This window comes from Sebastes umbrosus, chromosome 9, assembly GCF_015220745.1.
Source record: "Sebastes umbrosus isolate fSebUmb1 chromosome 9, fSebUmb1.pri, whole genome shotgun sequence".
Classification (NCBI taxonomy): Eukaryota; Metazoa; Chordata; class Actinopteri; order Perciformes; family Sebastidae; genus Sebastes; species Sebastes umbrosus.
The window spans coordinates 11,839,854-11,863,068 of record NC_051277.1 but is presented as its reverse complement, the minus strand read 5'-3'; the positions used below and the strand labels follow the sequence as shown (position 1 = coordinate 11,863,068).

Below are 23,215 nucleotides of genomic sequence, written 5' to 3'. Positions count from 1 at the left end.
TACAGCTCTTCTAATGCGATACCTCAAAATGCACATAAGAATATGTGAATGAAAACACGGCTAAAGTTGGTTTCTTTTAAATATGATGACAAAGGATCCCTAAACCTTAACATGTAGTTATCTGAACCCCAAATATCGATCTTTTTCTAACGCTAATCGGGTGTTTTTTTGTGTCTAAACCTGAAAAAAGTTTAACCATAGCGGAGAGATTCTAGTGGTTTTCAAGGATGATGACAAACAATGTATTTTGTTGTTTAATTTGTACTTCCTAGTCCTCCAGTTCCTTTCGAATGAGGTCTCTTAAAAAATATATGAATGTCATGTTTGGATAGGTTCTCCACATGTTCGTATTGGATCTGTGGAAAAAATATTTGACCCATGAATCAGTCCTCTGCTGGTGGCTGGTGAGAAGCTCCAATGGGGAAAGTGGAGGCCAGATGCCTTGCTCAAGGGAACACTAATGGTAACTGCTGTGTGAGAACAGAGGTTCTCATTTATGAACCTGTAACCTTCCGGTCTTCAGCTCGATTATATAATCAAGTTTGTTTCAGAGAGTTTTACAGTTTGTACAACATACCACAGAGTAGGGATCCCTCTTCAAGGACAAACAGATACAGTATGTAATCAATTTTAGATATGTGCAGAGTAGACAGTAAGTAGAAAAGGAATGTGGAAGAACATAATTACAATACTAAGTAAATAAAAAGTATGGTGTGATGTAAGGTACTAAAGTATAATATATTCATGTCGTCGCCTCTTGTCCTGACCAGAAGCATAAAGCTATAAGCTCCTTCCTCCACCACCAGCAGAAATGTCCGGAATCCTTATGTCAGTCATTCCACCTTAATAAAATATCAGCAGAGCTTCTTGAACCGCAGAGCTTTTAAATGGGTCGCTGGAAAAGTGATAGATACTCAATTGGAGCGCCCACCACATCCTTGTTTCCACATATTCCTCTAATGACAAGTTTCCCCTGGTGGTTCTTAAAACCCCTCTGAAAACCAAAGCCTCACATGCACCAACGTACAAAACACACATTATTCTTAAACACTAAAATGTATGCAAGGACATGTATAATGTATAATGTTACTGCTACTCTTCAGAATTGCTGTCAATAAGAGTCAAATGCAGTAGTGAATAGGCAGCTGGTCAGACTACCATAATGACATGTTTTCGGTTGGTTATTTCATACAGGCGGGAGAAATCATTAGATCTGCTTTAGATCTTTCGAGTGGACTAAAGGCTTGTCTCTCTGAAAAACAGACGGAGAGACAGACAGACAGGAAGTGATGCTAAGTAGAAGTCATTAAGATAGTTTGAATTTAATATGCAAATTCAAAACTATTAAAAAATACTATTTTCATTTCCATTTCCAACATCGCCTTCAGGGGGCAGACATGTGCCGAGTGGAACAGCGCAAGAAGAAGAAGAAGTACGCGGTCTGGAAGAGATGGAGGGTTGGTTTAGCTCTTGACAGTAGACGACAACCATTGGGCCCAAATAGACTTTTTCCCATAGACTTACACTGGGAAAGAAATGTCTGTAAATCAGTGGATAATTATATATTTGTTTTAGAGAAATCAACTTCCCAGTACGAACACTGAAATAGCCCTTATTTAAATTATTAACCCATAAGTTGTAAGATGCAAATGTGAATGAGACCAAGGTTGGATCAAGGGCTGGGAGGCGTGGTTAAAGGAAATGCTGGTGTGCCGGAAGATCCGGGTAATTTTATACCCGGAAGTCAAACTGTTTCTGCTTCATGCGCCACTGAGCAACTTTCACAGGAATGAACGAGGCCCCGCCTCCAACGTTGTATCCAGACCGCTTTATACATCCATGACTACAACAGACAAGTCAAAGCTCTAGAAAAAAAACAACAGGATCAAATAGTCCATCAGGTCCTGGATCCTGGTCTCACAAACACTGGACTCAATTGTTCTATAGAATAGAGAGAAATATGGAACTATTTCTCTTGCAAAGGAGAGAATATTGGACACTGACGGACATGAAAACTACTAACAGAGTTCAGTGATTTGTATGAAACCAGAAATGTTATTCAGTTCTGCAGAATATGACATTAAGTTCAAGCCATTTATATAAATGTTGAAGCCATGATGCTTTTTCTGTGGCAGTGCTGGATGGTTTCTGTTGGTTTCATAGTATTATTAAATGTTTAGCTTTGTCGATAACAACTTTCCAATAAGACATACTTTAAAGGGTTTGTAAGTTGTAGCTAATGGATAATAAATCCCTTACTATTGCTTTATGTATTGGTAATAAGCCATTAATAAGAACCTTTGTGTTGCCCAGTTGTGAAAAAAAACCTTTGACCACTTGTCTTTTGGAAAGTCTTGCTGCAGGGCATCAGGACCAGTATCAACTCATTAACAACTTATCAACAAATACAACAGGAGACTTGATGGATTACTGTTAAAACCAAACATTACTACCATTTGTGACTCCTCCATCACTTGCTAATAATCATTAAAGCTACATTTGAAGCTACAAAATGGATGGCTTATTAGAAAGTTGGACCCATATAACCCTACCTCTTATTAATGATTTACAGAGTATTTATAACTATAAGCTTAATGGCTGATCAGAAAGTGAGAAGCCCATGGGTATTTATTAGTGGATCATTAACAGTTTCTCTTCTATTGTTAGTCAATAATTAATAAAGGGTAAGGGGTTCCAGCTTTCTAATAAGGTATCGATATAGGTTTCTTACAATAAACTTATTCTGAATTAGTAAAGCCATTATAAAGTATGCTTTATTAGAAAGTGGTACCAGGTTTTGTATTAATATCTGATTTAAAGTTCTAGCATTGTGACAGAAGGCGGGATTTTGGTCAGTGAAGTCATTTTAATGAGGCGATGACATTAGGACGGGCACGTGCAGGGCTCCTTTAGCTCAGGGCTGCAGGCCCTCGCTCGCCTCCCTGTGCTCCCGGCCATTAGGGTGCCACAACATGAAACCCTGGATACAACAGCAGCCTTTATGCTCTACTGGTTACTGCACTGCACTTCCCTCTGTAGCCACAACTACACCCTATATCACGCTGCTTGAATGCACACAAGAGATACCACGTTGGATGTATATTCCGTATGTAGAGTGATATACTACAGCACGTCCAGCTCCGTATGTGAGGTCCTGTTGTCCTTGTAAGATAAGGCAACACAAAACTTTAATGACCCCAGAGAGGAAATTAGGCCGTCGTAGCAGCAAATGGTAACAAGATACAGCAAAAGAATAACAGAATATAAATAAGAACATAGCAAAGTGGGGGTTACATAAACACACCTGACACTTTTTAGCACTAGAACATGGCAAGAAGAAATATACGAGTGGAATAAAAAGCTATAGGAGTCTCAACATCTTGATGGGAGTGCAATATAGTGACAGTAATAACCTCTAAAACCTTTTGAGGTCAAGACAAAATATGAGAATATGACAAAAAAAAAGATACCTGTGCTGCAAGAAAAAGGGAAAATCATAACAAATTCCAGAGATGTACAATATATAATAAACACATGAGCAAAATAAGGACACAACCCACATATAAAGTGAGAGGTTTATTGTGGAAGGTAAGTAATATAAGGTTGAAAGGAGTAATAAAGTTTGCCAACCGGTTCCTCAAGTGATTGGTTGATGCCTTTATTCACGGTGCGAAAGCTCAGGAAATCAATCTTGTTCCGGAAAAAAATTAACATTAGGTTTTCGCCATGTAATTTGCGTTCTGTGCAGGGCTGTCAAAGTTGAATAATGTGTTAACGTAAATTTGTTTTAACGCCACTAATTTCTTTTTCAGATTTAAAGCTATAGAGTGAAGACCCTGGCATCATATGAAACTAGAAGACCTGAGGAATCCATTGGTACTAACCATGTCATACTAACTTGTCACGAAGGAGTTTAAATAACGCTCCAAACTTACACTAAATTTTGGAGAGGAAAAACTGGCATGGCCATTTTCAAAGGGGTCCCTTGACCTCTGACCTCAAGATATGTGAATGAAAATGGGTTCTTTGGGTACCCACGAGTCTCCCCTTTATAGACATGCCAAACATTTTGAACAGATAAAAAATGTGTGATTAACTTTTTAACTATGAACAATTATGCAATTAATCGCAAATAAATATTTGAATCGATTGACAGCCCTAGTTCCGTGTGAAAGTATTCATGACAAAAACAACAGTTCGAAAAAATATATTGACATGCAAATGAATCGCATTAAAAATGCCGCCGGTTTGTAAAGGCCTTCATAAAGTGAAATAGACAACTTGTACCCTTCGTCAGAATAATTGAAAATAAAAGAAAAATAACTACACACTGAACTCTAAAAGTTCATGTACTACAGTATATGCCTGCCACAAAAAACACTGTACACCTACACACTAACATGCACTCTGATGCCAAAACCCCAAAGCACGCAGTGACACTCAAATAATCCTTACATGCATCCTACACATTCACAGTAAAAGAACTACGTAAATCTATATTTTTCCGCCGCAGTATTTCCCCGGAGGAGGTGAGAAGTGGCGCGTGCCATGAGACAACCTGTTCAGCACGACGAAAATAAACCCTTCTGGAGAGGTGGAGGGGGTGAAAAAAAAGAGCTTGCGACTGCTGGCAGCGAATACCAACGTTCTCAGGTCAAATCTGTCTGGTGTACTTTTCGCTTCCTACTTCAACAAAGGCGCTCAGTGAGTGTATCAGACAGCCTTAATGAAGGGCTTGTTAGCCGGGCTACCGGCAGCAGATCCACTAGACCCGGAGTGTGTGTTTACTATCAATCCGCCCTTGTGTCTACAGCAGGCTACATCCAGTCCTCCCCTCCCTCACCCCCTCCCTCACCCCCTCCCTCACACACAAACGGCCACATTTACAGGAGCGAGCCCCCCAACACACCCTCCCCGCCTCCCACAAAACCTCTCCTCCATCACTCCACAAGTCCTGCACACATACTCTACAGTGCACTTGCTCACTTACAGTTCCTGATGCACTAGAACATGCATTTGCACACGTGCGCTCATATGTAACACACTGCACTTGCAGGGCCACACAGATGAGGTTTAGAGGCCAGTACACTTACGCATGCATGTGCACCAAAGAAACACAGCTACACACATTCATGCACAGGTACAAATACAACATACACACACAAACCACCGCACAAATATGTACAGTTAAGCCTGCGTCATGCAAACATGTACAATCTTTCAGGAGGAAGTCTTGTATCTAGCAAACACATGCATATTTGCTTGATGAGCAGTTACACACTCTATTTAACCCTCAGAAGTCACAGCTATAAGTAACAGATTATTCCCTTATTTTTATGATTTACTTATTGGTCATAAAATAAAAAGGACACAACTTGCCTCAAGTGCAAGTTCTAACCAGCCTGTGCAATCAATATGATGTTTTACTGTATGGAGGTCAATGACATGCAAAGACAGTAACTACGATTGTTGACATTTTAATGATAAATCAGGTGTGTGAGCAAAATCTTCATCACAAAAAAACCCAAGAAGAACACAAAAATTACAGTGTGCAAATTCACCATGCAAGCAAGACTTCAGAGCTCAGCCCTATAGGACTTCAACTCACGAGGATTTTTGTATCACTGATTTATCTGATTGTTAATCAATTGATCATTTGGTCAATACAACATCCAGAAAAAAGTGCTAAATGTCCATCACACTGGCCCAGAGTGTTGTTTTCAAGCCAAAGGTGACATCTTGAAATGGCTTTTTTTTTGTCTGACCAACGGTCCAAAACTCTAAGATGTTCAGTTTACTATTAAGTAAACAAATAAACACAGTAGATATTAACATTTGGGGAGTTGAAACTGGCTAATGTGTTGCATTCTTGCTTGACAATTAACCAAACCAATAATCAACTATCAAAATAGTTGCCCATTGAAATTTTGGCAGCTAACAAATTGATTAATTAACTAATAGTTTCCGCTCTACTGTGCAGAAAAAGGAACAACTTAAATAATGAATACCATATTTTATATAAATACATACAGTAAATATTATATAGTATGAAATATTATGACATTAAGTAAATCAAAATAACAAAAAGACTCCAGAACTTTGACTGAATGTAGAGATGCATTAACACACAATCCCACACACAGATCGTTGGATAGCTGACATCCAATGCCAGAGATTATATTGGCTCTTAGAGGTGCTCTTATGTAATTAGCAAAATATTAACTTCCTCCCCTAAAATTGTCCCAACCACACCACAGTATCACCACCGTTACCCAGACCCCTTCACTGGAAAAAAAAGGAAAAAAAAAAAGAGCCACGCTGCATCCAATTTTCAGAGAGGAAATGAAATAATATATAAATCAAACGACGTCGGGGGTGCAGAGCCCAAACTCTCAACCAGAAATAAAATGTTCCATCCTCCAAAGAGGCAAAGAGGAAGTGTCTGCAGTGACATGCCTCTGCCATGAGAAACAAGGCCTGACCACAACTCCATGTGAAACCTATTTAAGATTACAAGGCGAGAGAGAGAGAGAGAGAGAGAGAGAGGGAGAGAGGGTTAAAGAGAGGGAGGTGAGGTTAAGCACGGAGGGAGGAGAGTCACGTGGGGAGAAAGGGGGAGAACGGAAACATGGCACATGATCATAAATAGCAGAGTGGAGTGTGTGTGTGTGTGTGTGTGTGTGTGTGTGTGAGAGCCGTGGATGAACGTGCACATGCTTGTGCTCTCAGCAGAGGAATTTAGATTCCATAGAAACTGTAATGATGAAAGTGTGATGTGTGGGTTATTCCTCACCATATGTTACAGCTGAGACAATAGAGACGAAGGGAGATATTACACACAAGTATTCCACCCTTTACCCTTTGGCTGTCAATTGATTAAAATATCTAATAGTGAATAATCACATGATTGTCCAGAGTTAATCGTATATTAATCGCACATTTTTTATCTGTTCAAAATACCTTAAAGGGAGATTTGTCAAGTATTTAATACTCTTATTAACATGGGAGTGGACAAATATGCTGCTTTATGCAAATGTATGTATATATTTATTAGTGGAAATCAATTAACAACACAAATCAATGACAAATATTGTCCAGAAACCCTCACAGGTACTGCATTTAACAAAAAAAAACATACTCAAATCATACAACATAGCAAACTGCAGCCCAACAGGAAACAACATCTGTCAGTGTGTCAGTGTGCTGACTTGACTATAACTTGCCCCAAACTGTGTGTGATTATCATAAAGTGGGCATGTCTGTAAAGGGGAGACTCCCGGGTACCCATAGAACCCATTTTCATTCACATATTTTCATTCACCCCTTTGAAAATGGCCATGACCGTTTTTCCTCACCAAACTTTAGCGCGAGTTTGGAGCGTTATTTAGCCTCCTTCACGACAGGCTAGTATGACATGGTTGGTACCAATGGATTTCTTAGGTTTTCTAGTTTCATATGATGCCAGCATATATATTCACTCATTCATTTGTTAAAACAAATTTGCATTATTATCACGTTAACTTTGACACCCCTACTTTGTACGCTAGAGTAGAACCTGACAATAAGAGCTGTAATATTAACTTCACATTGCTGTTTATACTGTATATTTCACTTCTCAGTCTAAATGGAAGGGCTCACAATAAAATGACATCCGTCTGAGTGTGTCATGTGTGAGGCATGTTTTCTTGCCACGCAGGAAATATTTGTCATGAAAGTGGGGGATGCTCCCCTGTTCCATGACTCACTGATAAGTAATAAGTAAAGCGACAGGGTCAGTTTCAGATGGAAACCTCCCACAAACGCTACCACATAACTTCCATGTCAGGCGGGTTGAGTGTTATCATCTCAGGCGTCCTACCCACCTTATGTTTTGGAAAGACCCATGTGGGATAGCACCTGTGTTGGGGCCACACAGTGTTAAGGTTGTCTCTGCGAGTGTGTGTGTGTGTGTGTGTGTGGGGGGGGGAGGGTATAGCTGGGCCTCGCCTTTAAGGGCATATTTGTCCTCGCCCCTTAATCAGACGAATGAAAGCTCCACATTCTCCCTGGACTTGGGAAGGCAGGGATGGCATATTTACCAAACACACCCACACTGAAGTGACCTGGAGACTCAGCTCTGTGTGTGTGAGTGTGTGTGCGTGTGTGTGTGTGTGTGTGTGTGTGCATATGTAATGTGTGTGTAATGTCAAGGTAGGTAAAACTCCACCTGTGTGATGTGCTCCACTGAAATGTTCTCTTTCCTGTTTGCTCCATGTCTCATACACACTAAGATACCTGAATACACACATTGAATGTTCACATGTATTAATAACTCAAATCAATGCTGATGAACTTTTTTGATTTTCAACTACAACTTTAAAAGGGGACATATCATGAAAAACTCACTTTTTCAGTGCTTGTGCTCATACATTTGGGTATCTGGAGTGCCTGCCAACCCACAGACTGTGAAATAAGACAACCCAGTCAGTTTTTTTGTGGGCTGCCTCGATCAGAAAACATGTGATTCAACAAGCCATTCAGATGTGGCTCCCCTTCCTATGTCACATGCAGGCTACTTAGAATATATCGCCCACAGCTTGAGAACTACCTTTGCAAAGGTGCACCATATTTTTCCTCACTAGCCAATCAGAGCAGACTGGGCTTTTTCAGGAGGGAGGCTTAAAGAGACAGGCGCTAAAACGGAGCATTTCAGCATTAGACAGTATGAGAAAAACAATGTTTTTTTTAAAGAGGACCAATTATGCTTTTTTTCCTTTCCTTTAGTGTGTTATATAGTTTTTTTGTGCATGTAAAAGGTCTGCAAAGTTACAAAGCCCAAAGCCGACGCCAAAGAGAGTTACTCTCCCCCACAGAAACACTGCTCCTGAACTGCCTTAAACGCCTCGCTTGAAGTCCCGCCTTTTCTTCCGTAACGTGGTGATGTCACCAAGTAAAACACATTTGCATAACAGCTAGTAACAGCAAGTAGAAAGTTTGCACCTGAAAATAAGCATAACAGGTCCTCTCTCAACATTAAAGCATGTAAACATGTTCTAGTAGAAACCCCAAATATGTAAGTATGAACCTGGAAATGAGCACGATATGTTACCTTTAAATTAAACTGAATCAAATATATATTTAAACACAAAAGAAAAAAATCCCACACCTTTTCTTCAAAGTTAAATTTTTTGCAAAACTGGAATAAATATAGAATAAATATCCATCTTATTAAAGTTTGCTAACATTAGCCATAAGCTACTGGTCATACCAGACCAAGTAAGCCAAGTAGCGACAAAAAAATCCCTTCAGTGTGTTGAATAAGAAAATGTGCTTTATATGTTTTATTCCTGACTAATTCAACTTTCTACAAAAGAAAACTTGCAACATTAGTTCATTCAAAAGGTATCATTATTTACTTTAATCCATAACATTTGAGACAGATAAACTGTCGCCATGTTCATTCAGCCTTTCACAGTTATTCCCTTTTATATAGTTGAAACGAGTTAATGGTCATTGACTTTCTGTATTTCCCTCTGCTACATGCTCCGCTGTCCTTTTCTGGTTTTATTGGCTACTTTGAGGTTGTCCTGTCTTCATCTCTCTCTCCCTCCACATTTTGGCATCCGTATTTCCTCTCACTTCCTCTGTCCTTTCCTACCTTTCCTTTCTTGCTCCATTTGTCACTTTGTTGGCTTTTGCTACGCCACATTCTGTCTTCCTGCCTGGCCAAGGGAAACAGAACGACTAGTACGCTTCAGGGCTCATATTCCCCAGGAAAAATTCAATTTGTGCTCGCCATGTACTCGCACATAAACCACAGCGAAGGCTTTATATATAAAATGTAAAATTAGGGCCGATTGGAGCCGTTTCCCCTCTCAGCCATCGCTGGCCTTTTGCAAAGCCGCAGCAGCAGCAGCCTGCTGGCTGAAGCGATGTTTTCTTTTTTAACCTTTATTTAACCCGCAGTGTCGACTAAGAACAACATATTCACAATGACAAGAGGCAAAAGGCTTGTTGGAGAGGAAGTGAGGCGAGGTGTTTCACAGTCACACAGAGTTACAGAGGTGTGAAAGGCCTTTTCCTCGCAGCCTTTGTCGAGCTGTTGACTGTGTTTTCAGTGTTTTTCTGAGTGGCAGCGTGACCGCTTCTGTGGTCAGCCGCATAGAAAATAAAACACACACACACACACACACACACACGACTAGAGGTTTAACCATATTTTAGAAAATCACTGCCAACTTCAGACCTCGTCCGACACGCATTCCACCAAAGCTGACATGTTTATTTGATGATGATTACAGATCTTTCTTTTCCCTTAGAGAGTGCTGGCTGATATCACTATTATTCTAACAGGAACACGCTTTGTTGATGCATTTTTTTTGCGCCTGTGTCCTTGGTGATAAAAATCTTTGCAACAACAAATAGCAGGTCATAAATCAGACAAATGACACACAGAGCCAGAGGAGGAACAGCCACAACCACAACAGGTGTTAAGAGGAAACCATTTGTCTTCCTGGGAGGGTGGTTTTTGCTCTGCGAGTGTGTGTCATTATAGAGGCCGTATTTGTGATCAAACTCTTTTTCATGGCTTTTAATCGTTGCAAACAAGCTTCTGCAAATCCAGCGCGTCTGCTCAGGCTTCTATTTTAAAATGTGGGGTTTAACAAAAAAAAACCTAATCATCATTCCACAACTACTTTTATGTCCTTTAACTGATGCAAAAAATGCACCACCGCTTCATCAAGTTACAACACTGACTTTGTTGACAGGGAGCTGCAGAGGCGCTCAGTAATCTAGGAAAAGGGGGGATATTAAGCATCACAGGCGGCACATTGACGTCAAGACAGACTGTTGATCTGCCTGATTTGTACGTCCTGCATTGGAACAGACTTGCTCCTGCCAGTGTGAAGAAAAAAAAAAGTTAAGAAAACAATTGCGCCAGTGAGTTTGAATGGCTGTCAGCCAAGCGTCTCAGACACCTGGGCTAGGACCAAACAGCTCTCCCCCTGTTGGAGGGAAAAGACCCACCGCTATGGAGGTCGCGGTCGGTCAAAGGCATCTGTGACTGAACACAAAGATATTCTGATACGGCTGAATGCTGCAGCTTGAGGTTTTATTAAAATGCCTCAACAGCCGCCGCCCTCCACCTTCTCTTTAAGGGAGATGGATGTTACGACACTGTGAGATCTCGAGGGTTGGCACTGCCTGTCTGTCGGACGTCACCTCTACGTGCTCTGCATCTAAACAACAACTTCCAGTTCTGTTCTTACTGGGATCGCGCAGGGGGGGGGAAATCCTGATTTCTTTTGTCAACAACTTGTCAACATCTGCTAAGTGCTCATTGCTGGGGTGTTTTTGCACTTCACCTCCTGGAGGTCACCTGTCAATCACGCAGCACAGGGAGGTCTGTGGCGCGCTCTGTTAATAAAGCTGGAGTTCCTGTAAGTTGTGCACTCAGTGACTCAGTTCCTTTCCTGTTTATTCCAAACAAACTACACTGAAGGAAACACATAACTGTGTGTATGTTCATCAAAGGAGAGCAGCAGGACAAACATTTATTTTCAATGAAAAGATCAGCACATCTGCCACTGATGTCACTTTCAGTCGTCAGGGAAGCTGCAGTAAGCGACTGCTAGAAGCAGAAAGATGATGTCCCCATGCTTTTTCTCACCAACAAAGCTGAGGTTTGTTGTCTCTCTAACCGGGAAAACGGCCTGCATGACTATACGTTTACATGCACACTAATATTCCACTATTATTCTGACATTATTCCAAATTTGATATGGGTCATATAAACAGCATATTCTGTTTGGATATTCTGAATTACGCCTTATTCAGAATGGAGCATTTTCCGATTCAGACATGTGGGATATGCTGCTATTATTCAGGTTTTCAGAATATTAGTGGAATATTCATTGTCATTATATAAACAGCTTAGTAGAATATTGTCTTTTTCGGAATAAGGGCAAAAACTGGAATATTTTGTGCATGTAAATGTTGTCATTGAGTACGACAACAGATGTATTACAGAAGTGTGTATGAATATTACGGAGAGGACACAGACAAGAAAATCTTGATTCATGTTTATTGTAATCTGGGTTTAGGTTTATGATCATATTGATTCAGCATACACTATTTGATGTTTTTTTTTTATCCTTTGTTTCAGAAATGATTGACGATACATTTTGATTAATTCCTACGTCCCGTAACAATAAGCTTTACACTTTTAATCAACCCCGTCTGACCGAGTGAGTGGACTTAACTAGCAAAGCAGCGAGATGGAAAGTCTAAAGGACATCCTACTGAGTTTAATTTGCTTGGAGCCATAACAATTTCTACAGAGGCAGCATTACCAAACGGTTTCTGCAGGATTCTTTACTGGATACAGCTAAACATCCCATATATGTAGACTATATAAAGTAGGATTCATAATGATAGCAGATTATAATGTGCAATGTGAATTTAGAACTCTTCAGAGTTTGAAGCCCGTGTAAGACTTTAGTAAATGTGTACATGTGCTCACTGATATCTTAATTAAATAAAAGTTTTGAAATAAGAATCTGTGTGGTCAAGTGTTTGCTCTAATTTTTACAGAACCTGTAAACATTCTTTGCCTATAGCAAGAATCCTCAGTTCGTAATTAAATATCTTTATATTGAGAATTTAAAAAGCGCTGTATTGAAACCTGAGAGGGCTGCAGCTTTCCAGCAAGGCTACAAACAAGGCCTGGAACTGACTCAGTGCATGTGACAGGGTGCAATAAATCCTCCAGGACTTTTCCTGTCAGGGCTTGATCATAAATAGAAAAAAAAGAGAGTAGTGGAGTAGCATCACACCTTCCTTCAGGAGCAAGTTAAGCCCTTCTTCTCCTCCTCCTCCTTCTTCTTCTTCTTTGAGACAACACTGCGATTACAGTATCAAATGTTGCTTCTGTTTAGGAAAGTGATGGCAGAGGTGAGGAAGGAGAGCCGGCAGCAATTTTCTGGGCTGAGTATGTGTGTGTGTTGGGAAACCAGATGTCACTCCAGGCAGGTAGGAAGACAGGTGATTTTAACAAGCTTCTAGCTCCGAGCCGACAACAACTGTGTCCTCCTGCATGACCCCCCCCCCACACACCTCCTCCTACTCCTCTCGACCCTGCCTCCCTCTCCTCTCAAACAAGTCTGAAATCCCAGGAATGTAATTAAAGTCAAAGCTTCAGGTAGTCGGACTGCCAAGACTGAAAGGTGCTCAATGGGCCTATTCGTGCGTCACCTCTACAACGATGTGCGAGCCATCCGCAAACACCCGAGTAATCAATCCCCTCATTGAGTTTTCATACGGAGGGATGTCACAGTACTGTAAAAAAACAAAAACAACTTAGTAATACTAAGAATTGTGACTGATTCACTGAAAATTTGGGAGCAGAAGTGGCCCAATGGTTGAAGAAGTGAGCTCATAAACCAGGTGACCAGTTTGATTCCTGGACCAACAGTGTAAATCTGGGCAGGGAAGCGGTTGAGCTACCACCAGCAATTATTTTCATGTCCATGTTTGCGCTCACCAATTCTATCCTTAATCAAGAAGGGTAAAAAAAAACCTGACTTTTTAATTAGTTTATTTGACCATAACCTGAACAACTTGATTTCATCCCTACTCTTCATATTTGTCACTTAGGCAGAAGCTCCTGGTATCACTATAATGACACCGGGGGCAGCCTTTTGTAGTATCTTGACGCTGAAGGTTCGTGCAGGGTTAAGGATATGAAACGGTAGGTTTAGGTAATAAAACCACTTAGGGGGGGTTATAAAAAACATCATGGTTTGGTTTAAAATATATATGTCTGCTACAAACGTAACATCATGACTCAATGCCGTACCGTCACCGTTAAAAGTCACTCAACTTTTGGTTTCACACGGGACATGAACACCGACCAACTGAGAATAAGTCTTATATGTTTGTTTGGGCTACTATAGTGGATTGCATCACATTGTTCACAGTTTTCGATCACAGTGTTGTGTTCTTTGGTTGTTACAGTTTGAAGGACTAGAGATGCATGGACAACTGTTTTGAGGGCCACAAGGCAAGAGTATAAGTTAAAACTTTACATAGGAAAACAGGCCATGACAGCAACAAATACTAATTGAATAGTAGAATGTATAAGTGATCAATAGAGCATGCAGAATCTGAACTAAGCAAGTCGTCTATAAGGAAGCGAAGCTGCAACAGATATGACCAACCAAATCACCGTTAAAGCTCCATGATGACACCGACTGCAGTTGACAGGAGATTCGTCACACGACTGCAAAGCCTCGGTACAACCAGTCGACAGATGAGAACGCAACGCAAGCAAGTGAGAACAAGAGAGGGAGAGACGGAGCCAGTCAGCGACAGAGTGTAAGATATGAAAACTGAAACTGGACTCTGCTTAGTGGCCTCCAGTTTCAATAAGCATCTTGCTGTTGATTTACGAGGCCCCCCCGCCCCACCCCCCACCAACACCCTTCATCCAGCTCGCTCCCTGGCAGCGTGGGGCTTGACGCACGGCTGACCGATGCTCGTCGGCTGCGGCTCACCCAGCTGCCTGCTGCATTAGCAAGATAGCATGCCAAGTCAAATATAATGGCTCAGTGCTCTGTCACACAGAGATGGAGACGACCAGCTCCTCTCAATGTCCACACCGAGGCAATACCTCCCATTCCTCCCACTTATATAAGACTTTAACTTTGCCAGAGGATGTGTGGTACAAGAGCTTGTCATGATACCGACAGAGAGGGCAAGTGAATTGCTAGATTTACTAGCCCAAAGTGGCATTTTTCTTGACCCGGGCAATCCTTATTGTTGAGCCCTGCTGTATCTCAACAGCCATGTCCTTGTAATGCTTTTGGATACATTATTAATATTTTCGTATATTGTTCTCTCAGTGTTAAGATTTATCTTGTGTGCTGTTTAAGTTTTAAAAATATACAAAGGTTGGCCTATTGTTTTTAGTTTTTATTTGTTAAAATAGCATCTGGAAATGTATGTCCGGTTTCTTTTCACTCTCTATTACCAGAAATGTTTTCTGAGTGCTCAACATTTACTGTATTTACTGCATCTCATTTACTGTAAACTGTGGTGACCGGTGTCTTCCTGCAACAGGAAACACAAACACTTTTAGATTTGTGGGAGGGTAACATCCAGGTGAAAAAGCAAACTGCTACTTTTAAAGAATCTGGCTGTATTATCTGTAAACAAAATGGTTAAAAAAAGGAAAATGTTGAGCCTTTCTTATCTCTGTAATGGGTAATATCTTTAAGCATAACAGTGACATAAAAACATAAAAAGAGTATAAGAGCAGCCAGTCGAGATGTGACCAATCGACAGTCACAGTCATTGTTTTTGGACATTTCCTTGTTTATTGACTTGGTGATTTGCAGCATTTGTCCCTTGGTGCTCTTTTCTTGTAAACACAGCATTATCTTTAGTACTGTGTTGCTCTGTTATCTGCATCCTGTTTTCTCTCAAACTTCCCCTCAGTGATTAGGGGCAGTTTAAAGTTTCATCTCATCTGATCTGATCTATAGCGTTGGTATGTTAAATATAATCCGCACACAGGTGAGACAGAGTTTTTTTTTTTTTTTCCCAACTATGAACTCTTATCAGCTCGACTGTGGCATTTCTTTGAATTTTTGTGGGGTTTCAAGAACTCAATGGCAAGTGACTGCAAACCTCCATTCCACAGATGAGACGGTATACCAGAAACCCCGATGTCAAACACAACACCTGATAGCGGGGGATTGGTTTCTTACTGCATACCTGCTCCAGGTGTACGCCTGCTTTAGGGCTGCTTTTTGGGTGGGGGCTGCCGAGTCAGGAATCAGGCAGAGAGCGTGTACTTTCAGGATATGAGGAGGCCCTATAGGTAACCTCAGACTGCCCTCGAGAGGATCATAATGTCAAGAGAAAAGGCGGAAACACCTCAACACCTCGCTGTCCTGACCAGACTTGATTTTAGAGCTGATTTCTTGAGCTAGCTGAAGAAAGGTTGAAGTGTGCACATCATGCATGTGTGTTTAAAGGTGATTTCACAAGCCATAGTCCATTTTGCTAGTCCGAATCACAATGAAATTGATACTTTTGGTTCAGTTTCAATTAAGTCTGGTTCGGTTTTACAGTGCACAAATTAAAGCGGACCAAATAAAAATAAATAATCTGCTGAGGGGCAAGTATAAAGGAGTGACTTTATCTTTTTTATCTAGAGAGCTGCCACTTCTATGCGTGGAAAAAGTCAGAGACCACCTCTTGCAAGTGGTCTCGGACTGGTCCAAACAAAATGCATCAGAGTTTGATAAAAACGGACGAAATGTTGGCTTTTGAAAGTCCCCTGTGTTAAAGGTGCTAAATACGGGATTGGGAGGATTTCTATTGCCTCCGCATGGCTTTCAATTTGGTGACGGTGAGCCAGCATTACTCCTCTATATCTTTACATAGCAAATAGTTGTTTGCTGCTATATTTATGCTCTGGATATTGAATTTAACATCTTGAGGGAAATCTTGAGCAGGCTACTTCTCTATAAGATGATTGTTACATAAACATCCTTAGTTATAAATCAATAAAAGTTGAATTCTGAAAAATTTGGGTCTCTCGTTTTCTAAATTAATTTATGCATGAGGGTTTCAGGTAGAGTTTGCATGTGTCTGTTTTGGAACGGGTCAAAAATCAATAAAGAAATCTCTGATGTGAAAATAACCAATTTGGTTCCAACTTGAATGGATAATGTGTTCATGTAAGAGGACCACATTGCTTATAATAAGAAGTTGATTAAGAAAATAGTTCAAAGATCCAGAAACAACTCATCACGGATTCTTCTGTACGTGGCAGTGCTCGTAAACACACCACGCAGAAAGCATGACTGGGACAACAATGAAATCTGTGTTTTCAAAGCCCGCCATGGAACGGTGGCGTCTGAATACTTTAAAAACGGTTGTTTTCTGAGCCTGTCAGAAGACCAGCATGACATTTCTATCATCTCCGTGACCCTTGAAGTCTAAATATACAGCTGGGATTTACATTCAGGGGGAAAGATATACTGTATTTCCTCTGTCGAACGGTGTATAAACTATGAGTCACGTTGAAGGTCAAAGACAAACATGATTTTCTTGACAAAGAACAAGACAGAGATAGAGAGAACCACATCCCACACGGAAAACTCTCAACACATTTATACTCTGCAGTAAATAATACACACAGACTAAAACCTACCAAACTTAAAGTTGGTCAATGAGTTTATTTGGCCAAAAGGTGACATATTCTTTTTAAAATTGTTCCCTTTTTCCTCAAAGTTACTTAGTTATTTGTGTTGTGGAGGACGGTAGCAGTTTCTCTGCTTGAGACAATGTGAATCACGCGGCAGACAAATACAGAGAGACAAATCTGTCACACAAAGGAGTGTTTGTACGATTCCTCCCAGTCTGCTGTGAGATCACGAGTGCGCTGTGTGACACAGTACAGACACGACAGACATCATGGAAAAGCATGGTAACATCTCACTGCAATGCAGCTTCTTATTTGGGTTGCAGAAGCAGTCAGAAGGTAAAGATGTAGGCTTGTGAATGCAGGGTTGCCAGTTTGAATCCTTGGGTCGAGCACCATTCGCATTGGATTATTAAACTTGAAGTTTAGTGAGATATGAAAACTTATTTTCAGCTTGAGCTGACAAGAAACAAGTCTGAAAAGTTGATTGCATGATTGTCAAACTAATATCCCAAAATCTGGTGAGAGAAACTAGACGGCAGACCACAAGGCGCAGATTAGATTTTAAATTGAGTGTGACTTGGGGCAGACCACTGCACGCATTAAGAAAAAGTGACACCTCCACATACCTTAACAGACAGTGCTCAAGGTCCCGGGCTCCTCTTTACTACATATGACACTTCTAAATATCTAACTACTCATGTATTTATTTATTTATTTATTTATTTATTTATTTATTTATCTATTTATTTATTAATTAATTAATTAATTTATTTTATTTATTTTATTTATTTTAATTCCTTCCTTATTATAACCACCTAGTTATTTTATCATTTAAAAAAAATATGTATGTATTATTATTATTATTATCCTTTTTATTTTTATTTATTTAAGATGTTGTTGCTAGAATTATTATGACTATTATTTCATCCTTTTTTTGGTTTTATTACATTTGTTTTGTTTTGTTTGTTATATACTATCTCAAAGCTCTGTACATCACCTTGTTTTCTTCGTCTTTATCTTGGGTATTTCTCCCCTGTTCTTATCATTTTTGTACCACCTATAAAGTCACTGTTGCTGTTTTTCACCAATAAATCATAGATCTGATTTGGCCTGATTTTTATCATTCAAGAAATATTTTGTGTTTTTTTGTGATGGATCAAAGTAAATGTAACTCACCTCTGCTCCAGAATACTTGTTGGTCCGAGGCACCAGGTCATCAACTGACACATTTTGGGCAACGGGCATGTTGCGGAACTGGAGAGAAAATATCTCCCGTCGGGTTGGAGCATCTGGAAGAGGCACATACACGATTCGGTCAAGGCGACCTGGACGCATCAGAGCCTGTGGGACGGAATGGAAAAAAGACAGTCAGCATCTGGTTTACCATCATATCCCACAAATTGTCACACACAAGTCCATCAAGTTAAGGCTTTCACATCAATATGATGAGCATCAGTGGAATCCTCTTTGGCTTTGCTGAGGGTAACATGTGTTAAATTCAACTGAAATATAAAATCTTTTGTACATGACCACAAAAATACTGTCAGGACACCATGGCTCTGAACTTTGACCGCCTCACTGCTTGCTTAGTGGAGACCTAGGAACTAAAGTTTCCTCTACTCCTGCATTGATTGTATGCCTTATTTAGACAGGACCAAGAACCAAATGCCTAAAATGCAAACTGTGAAATGTAAGTCTTTCACTTCTAGCAGTCAGCGTGGAGACAATGTTGACATTATCTGATAAACCCTCCACTTCCTACAGATCACATCTCCCTGACCCCAAAACAGTCCTTGAGTACCCAAAGCCGCCGCTGTCTCGCTTGTCAGACGTCATTAAGTGGCAGGCGCCTCTCCAACACAGACAGGCAGACGGACAGACAAATATGCTGTGTCTCCATTCGCTCTCCTCAGCCAGGCCGTGACAAGCTGTGGTATGGCGTGGTATTGTTTGGTTTGGGTCTTGTATCCATATGACCGGCCAGCTCGCCGAAGAACAGCGGGGTTTGAAAGTAGCAAAATGCATTTGACCCGCCGTGAATTAGCATTTAATTTCAGCGCCGGAATGAAGAATCAACAGAAAAACAAACATCAACTGGAACTGACAGTTTCATTGTTGTTCTTCCCCCAAGACACAGTGAGGCCTGGTTGTAAAGACAGTGGAGCCCCTGGCTTTGGGCCAGACAGGCCACAGCGGGGCTAAACCCCGGCCAGCGGAGACGAGGCAGGAGACACACGCAGACGCAAGCCATGCAGGAGGTCACGTCAGGAGTGATCAGTGAAGGTTGGAGGGACCGGACCAGCAGCCTTTGAACTCTTGTTTACATAGACATCACACTGCTATTCCTGCTTCTCTGCGCGCACCACGAATCTCCCAGGCCCGGCAACTTCCTTCATTCTTTTATACGCATTGTCTATGAACATTTATACTATGTCGACCTGCATCCTTTTTGCTCGATGGGTTTTTGCCGCCCTACTAAAATTCTTAACCTATGTAGATTGTCCTGCTATACCCAAGTAATACTGAAATGACAATTTTGACAGTTGTTATACTTGATTAATCATTAAAAGTTATTTATCAAGCAAAAATGTCAAACAGTTGCTGGTTTCAGCTTCTGAAGTGTGTGAAGAAACCATATTTCTTTGGGTTTTGGACGGTTGGTTTTGACCAAACAAGTCATTTAAGGATGTCATCATGGGCTCTGGGAAATTGTGAAGGGTATTCTCATTGTTTTTCTGACATTTTTATAGGCCAAATGCTTAATTGATTAGTCTGAAAAGTACAGTGACAGTTGAAACAAGTTGTAGCTCTGTCCTAAAACTGACTATAGTGGTTTTGTTGTGTTATTACGGTTGTTACGTTACATTGGTATATTATTACATTATTATTCGAACACAAACCATGATCTTTTTTCTAACCTTAACCAAGTAGTTTTGTTGCCAAACCAATAATTTCACAACATTAACCACATGGCATTGCATTTCTGCAAGCGTGATACAAAGCTGATATGAAATATATTTATGAATTTATGTCGACATTCAACGTATCCATGGTTTGCAGAAACTTCCAATATCAATGTTTTTTTCTGGCCACTGGGTTGAAACAATAATGAAAAAGATAAATGAAAGATTGATTTTTCCATCTGCCATTTCTGAGGTCAAGAATACATCTTGAACCTCAAAAACCTCCAAAATGAACAAGAAGTCTTTAAAGTGCCTCGAAAAAAATGGGAATTTGAACCTGTTTTTGACACCTGTTGCTTCCATGATTGAAAATCAACCTCAACGATTTAGAAAAAAACATCATGAGATGCAGCACTATACTCGAGGTACTATGACAGAAACCATCAAACAGTCTTTGCCGTGTTGCATTTTAAGTCCATCTGTTTGCAAAGTGTGCCGGATGCAATTTTAAGAGTTTTGTTTTATGGTTTTCTTCATTTCCCCTCTGGATAACCAATTCCCGTTCACTGGGGCGATGGACAGTTTTCCTGCCTTTTATCTGTTGCTTTTTTGGTGTCCCTGTGTATGTGTATGGAACATGAGAGGATGGAAACAGGAGACAAACATTAGTAGCTACCCTTAGGTAACCACAACAGAGCCATGGCTGACAAAGGCGCAATGGATCATGAGAGGAAATGTTCTTGTTTTTCAGGTCTCTGGATTCTTCCACTTGAGGAGAGGGTCTGGCTGTGTGGTGACGAACGCATCGGTATAAAACGGATGGAGAGGAATAACGTCACTGTGATTCAAAGGATGGCTGCTGGGGAGACCTGCTGGGAGATGGATGGATAGCAGGTTTGAGGGCTGCAGCATTAAATTAAAGTCATAAGGAAATCGAGACTTCGGGGACTTGATAAGATGCATCTGGTAAAACAACTATAAAACAAAACATGTGAGAAGTAGTTTGATGTCAAGGTTAGTGGGTATTGTAGGTTTGTGCGTGTGCAGGAGGTGAGACGGGTGCAGCGGGGATTGTAGTCTGTGGTTGTCACAGCAGGTCGAGCCAGTCGCGGCAGTGCGTATTGCACTATGCAGAGGACGTGCCAGGGACACTTCCTGAGTTGCTCTCCCCTGGAAGAATCTGGTGGCTGCTTGCCAACACAAACCTGCTGACCTTCGGCTAAATAACTCACACAGACACAAACACTCCCGTGCAGGCCAACAAACAAAACGCATGTAGCATGCACATAAATGCACAATTCCGGTAAACGCTCTTCGGCTTTTTAAATTCTGATCCATTTTTCCAATGCAAAGACGCCGCCTGCTACTTTATCAGCCGTTAATTCTCTCCACACACATAATGGAGAAGTGCCCGTGGCTTCCAGGCGCTCAGGCTCCAAGGGCTCCAAGGTGCTCCCAAAAAGCAGAGCCGACCCTCAGCTTTGAGACTGCTAAACTCATCTGACTGCCCTGGAGGGAAAGAAAGGTTTTTTTTTTCTTTCCTCTCAGCAAGAGCAGGGGGCCCATCCATCACTTAACAAGATACACTTCCTGTTCTCAAGGATCCGGGGGTGGGGGTGGGGGTAGGAGAGGAGGAGGAGGAGGAGGAGGAGGAGGAGGAGGAGGAGAGTGAAGAGGAGGAGGAGGTGAGGGGGGACCCCGAGAGACAAATACTTGGCTTGGCATGTCGGGCAAGCGTTGACGGGCTCTTTTCGTAACGGCATCATTCCACCTGAAGCTTTGGCTCGACTGGCAGAGGGCAAGAGAAGAAGGAGGGAGGGAAAAAAGAGAGGAGAGGACAAAAACAGCCAGACCAAGAGACCCAGACAAACCCACTTGAGAGGACTACAGGACCAAAACCCTGCAAACAAACAGAGATAAGTGGCGTGGGAGACAGAAAACCACTATCAACAAAATGCAATTGGATGAATTATTTTTTTTCTTACACGAGTCTGCATGACAGATCGCATCCACCTTGTTGCACCACTGACATGATAGGCATCATTACACATGAGCCATTAGTAATTAGAAGTGCCCCTAGGTAAGAAATACCAACTATCTCTAAGTCAACAATGAGGCATTTACACACCACTACATCTACGCAGTTGTGGAAAGCGAAATCAAGTGCGATGGTGAGAAAGTTGTGAAAAACAAATGAGGCCTATATGCTGGACCAGCCAAGCTGATCAAAACACACAAAGAGAGAGGGAAAAAAAAAACTCATCTGCTCTCTCTGCGGCGAGTTTCACTGCCGATAACAACAGTAATCATTCCAGGCATTGCAATCCTCCTCAAGAAGTGATTACCCCCTAATGACAGACGACTTCCTATCTGCGAAGGCCGGTACCTCTCCCTAACCAGCGAGGAATGCTGGGAATCTTCTCCTCGGAGCGTTGTTGCCGAGCACATTCTTGGCCGGCTTCAATCTGACCTGCTCTGAGCTACGTCTACAAACTGTTTACAAACGGACGCCCCCGCAATTCAGGTGTCTTATTCTTAGATGGGAGCTTAGACACGGTGCGGCTAAATCAAGATCAGATCTGCTTTTGTGGCTCACGCTCCCTTCAGATCAAATGAAAGGAAACACTGGGTCCATGACACTGAACATGATGACTAAGTTCTTCCACGCACATCTGGTGAAGTCTCTCTTTTCTTTAAAAAACTCTTTTTTTGTTGGTGCTTTTTTCCAACGTGCAGGATGATAGCAAGGCTGTCTGGCTGAATAGGTGGCTCGCCTGAGGAGACACGAGTTGACTTTGTTCCCTGCCTGGAGGCATTTGCTGTATGTGGTTTCCTAACCTGTCAGTCCGCAATCCTCAGAGGCCTTGGTGAGTCATACTGACTCGGAGATGGGCCACCCTGGATTTATGCAGAACACACACACCAAACAAAAAAATGCAGAGAGTGCAATGGGAACCAAACGCTCACAGAGAGGTCAGAGAGGTCAACTTCTGGAGTTCAGATTGGGGAAATGAATGCAGGGTACTGACTTAATACAAGCAATGATGGCTTTCATCAGGTGAAAAACAATCTATTAGGTATTATACTTGTTCTATAAACTTCAATGGCAGTCTAC

The 23,215-nt window shown here is 41.3% G+C and overlaps 1 protein-coding gene across 1 annotated transcript in view; it reads right to left on the bottom strand.

Annotated features, from left to right (window-relative positions):
• The window catches only part of spata5 (spermatogenesis associated 5), a 121,082-nt gene that overhangs the window by 5,190 nt on the left and 92,677 nt on the right, over positions 1–23,215 (bottom strand). Inside the window, exon 16 of the mRNA XM_037780222.1 lies at positions 18,374–18,538. Within this exon, the coding sequence (XP_037636150.1) occupies positions 18,374–18,538 (165 nt within the window). The remainder of the gene's footprint in view (positions 1–18,373; positions 18,539–23,215) is intronic.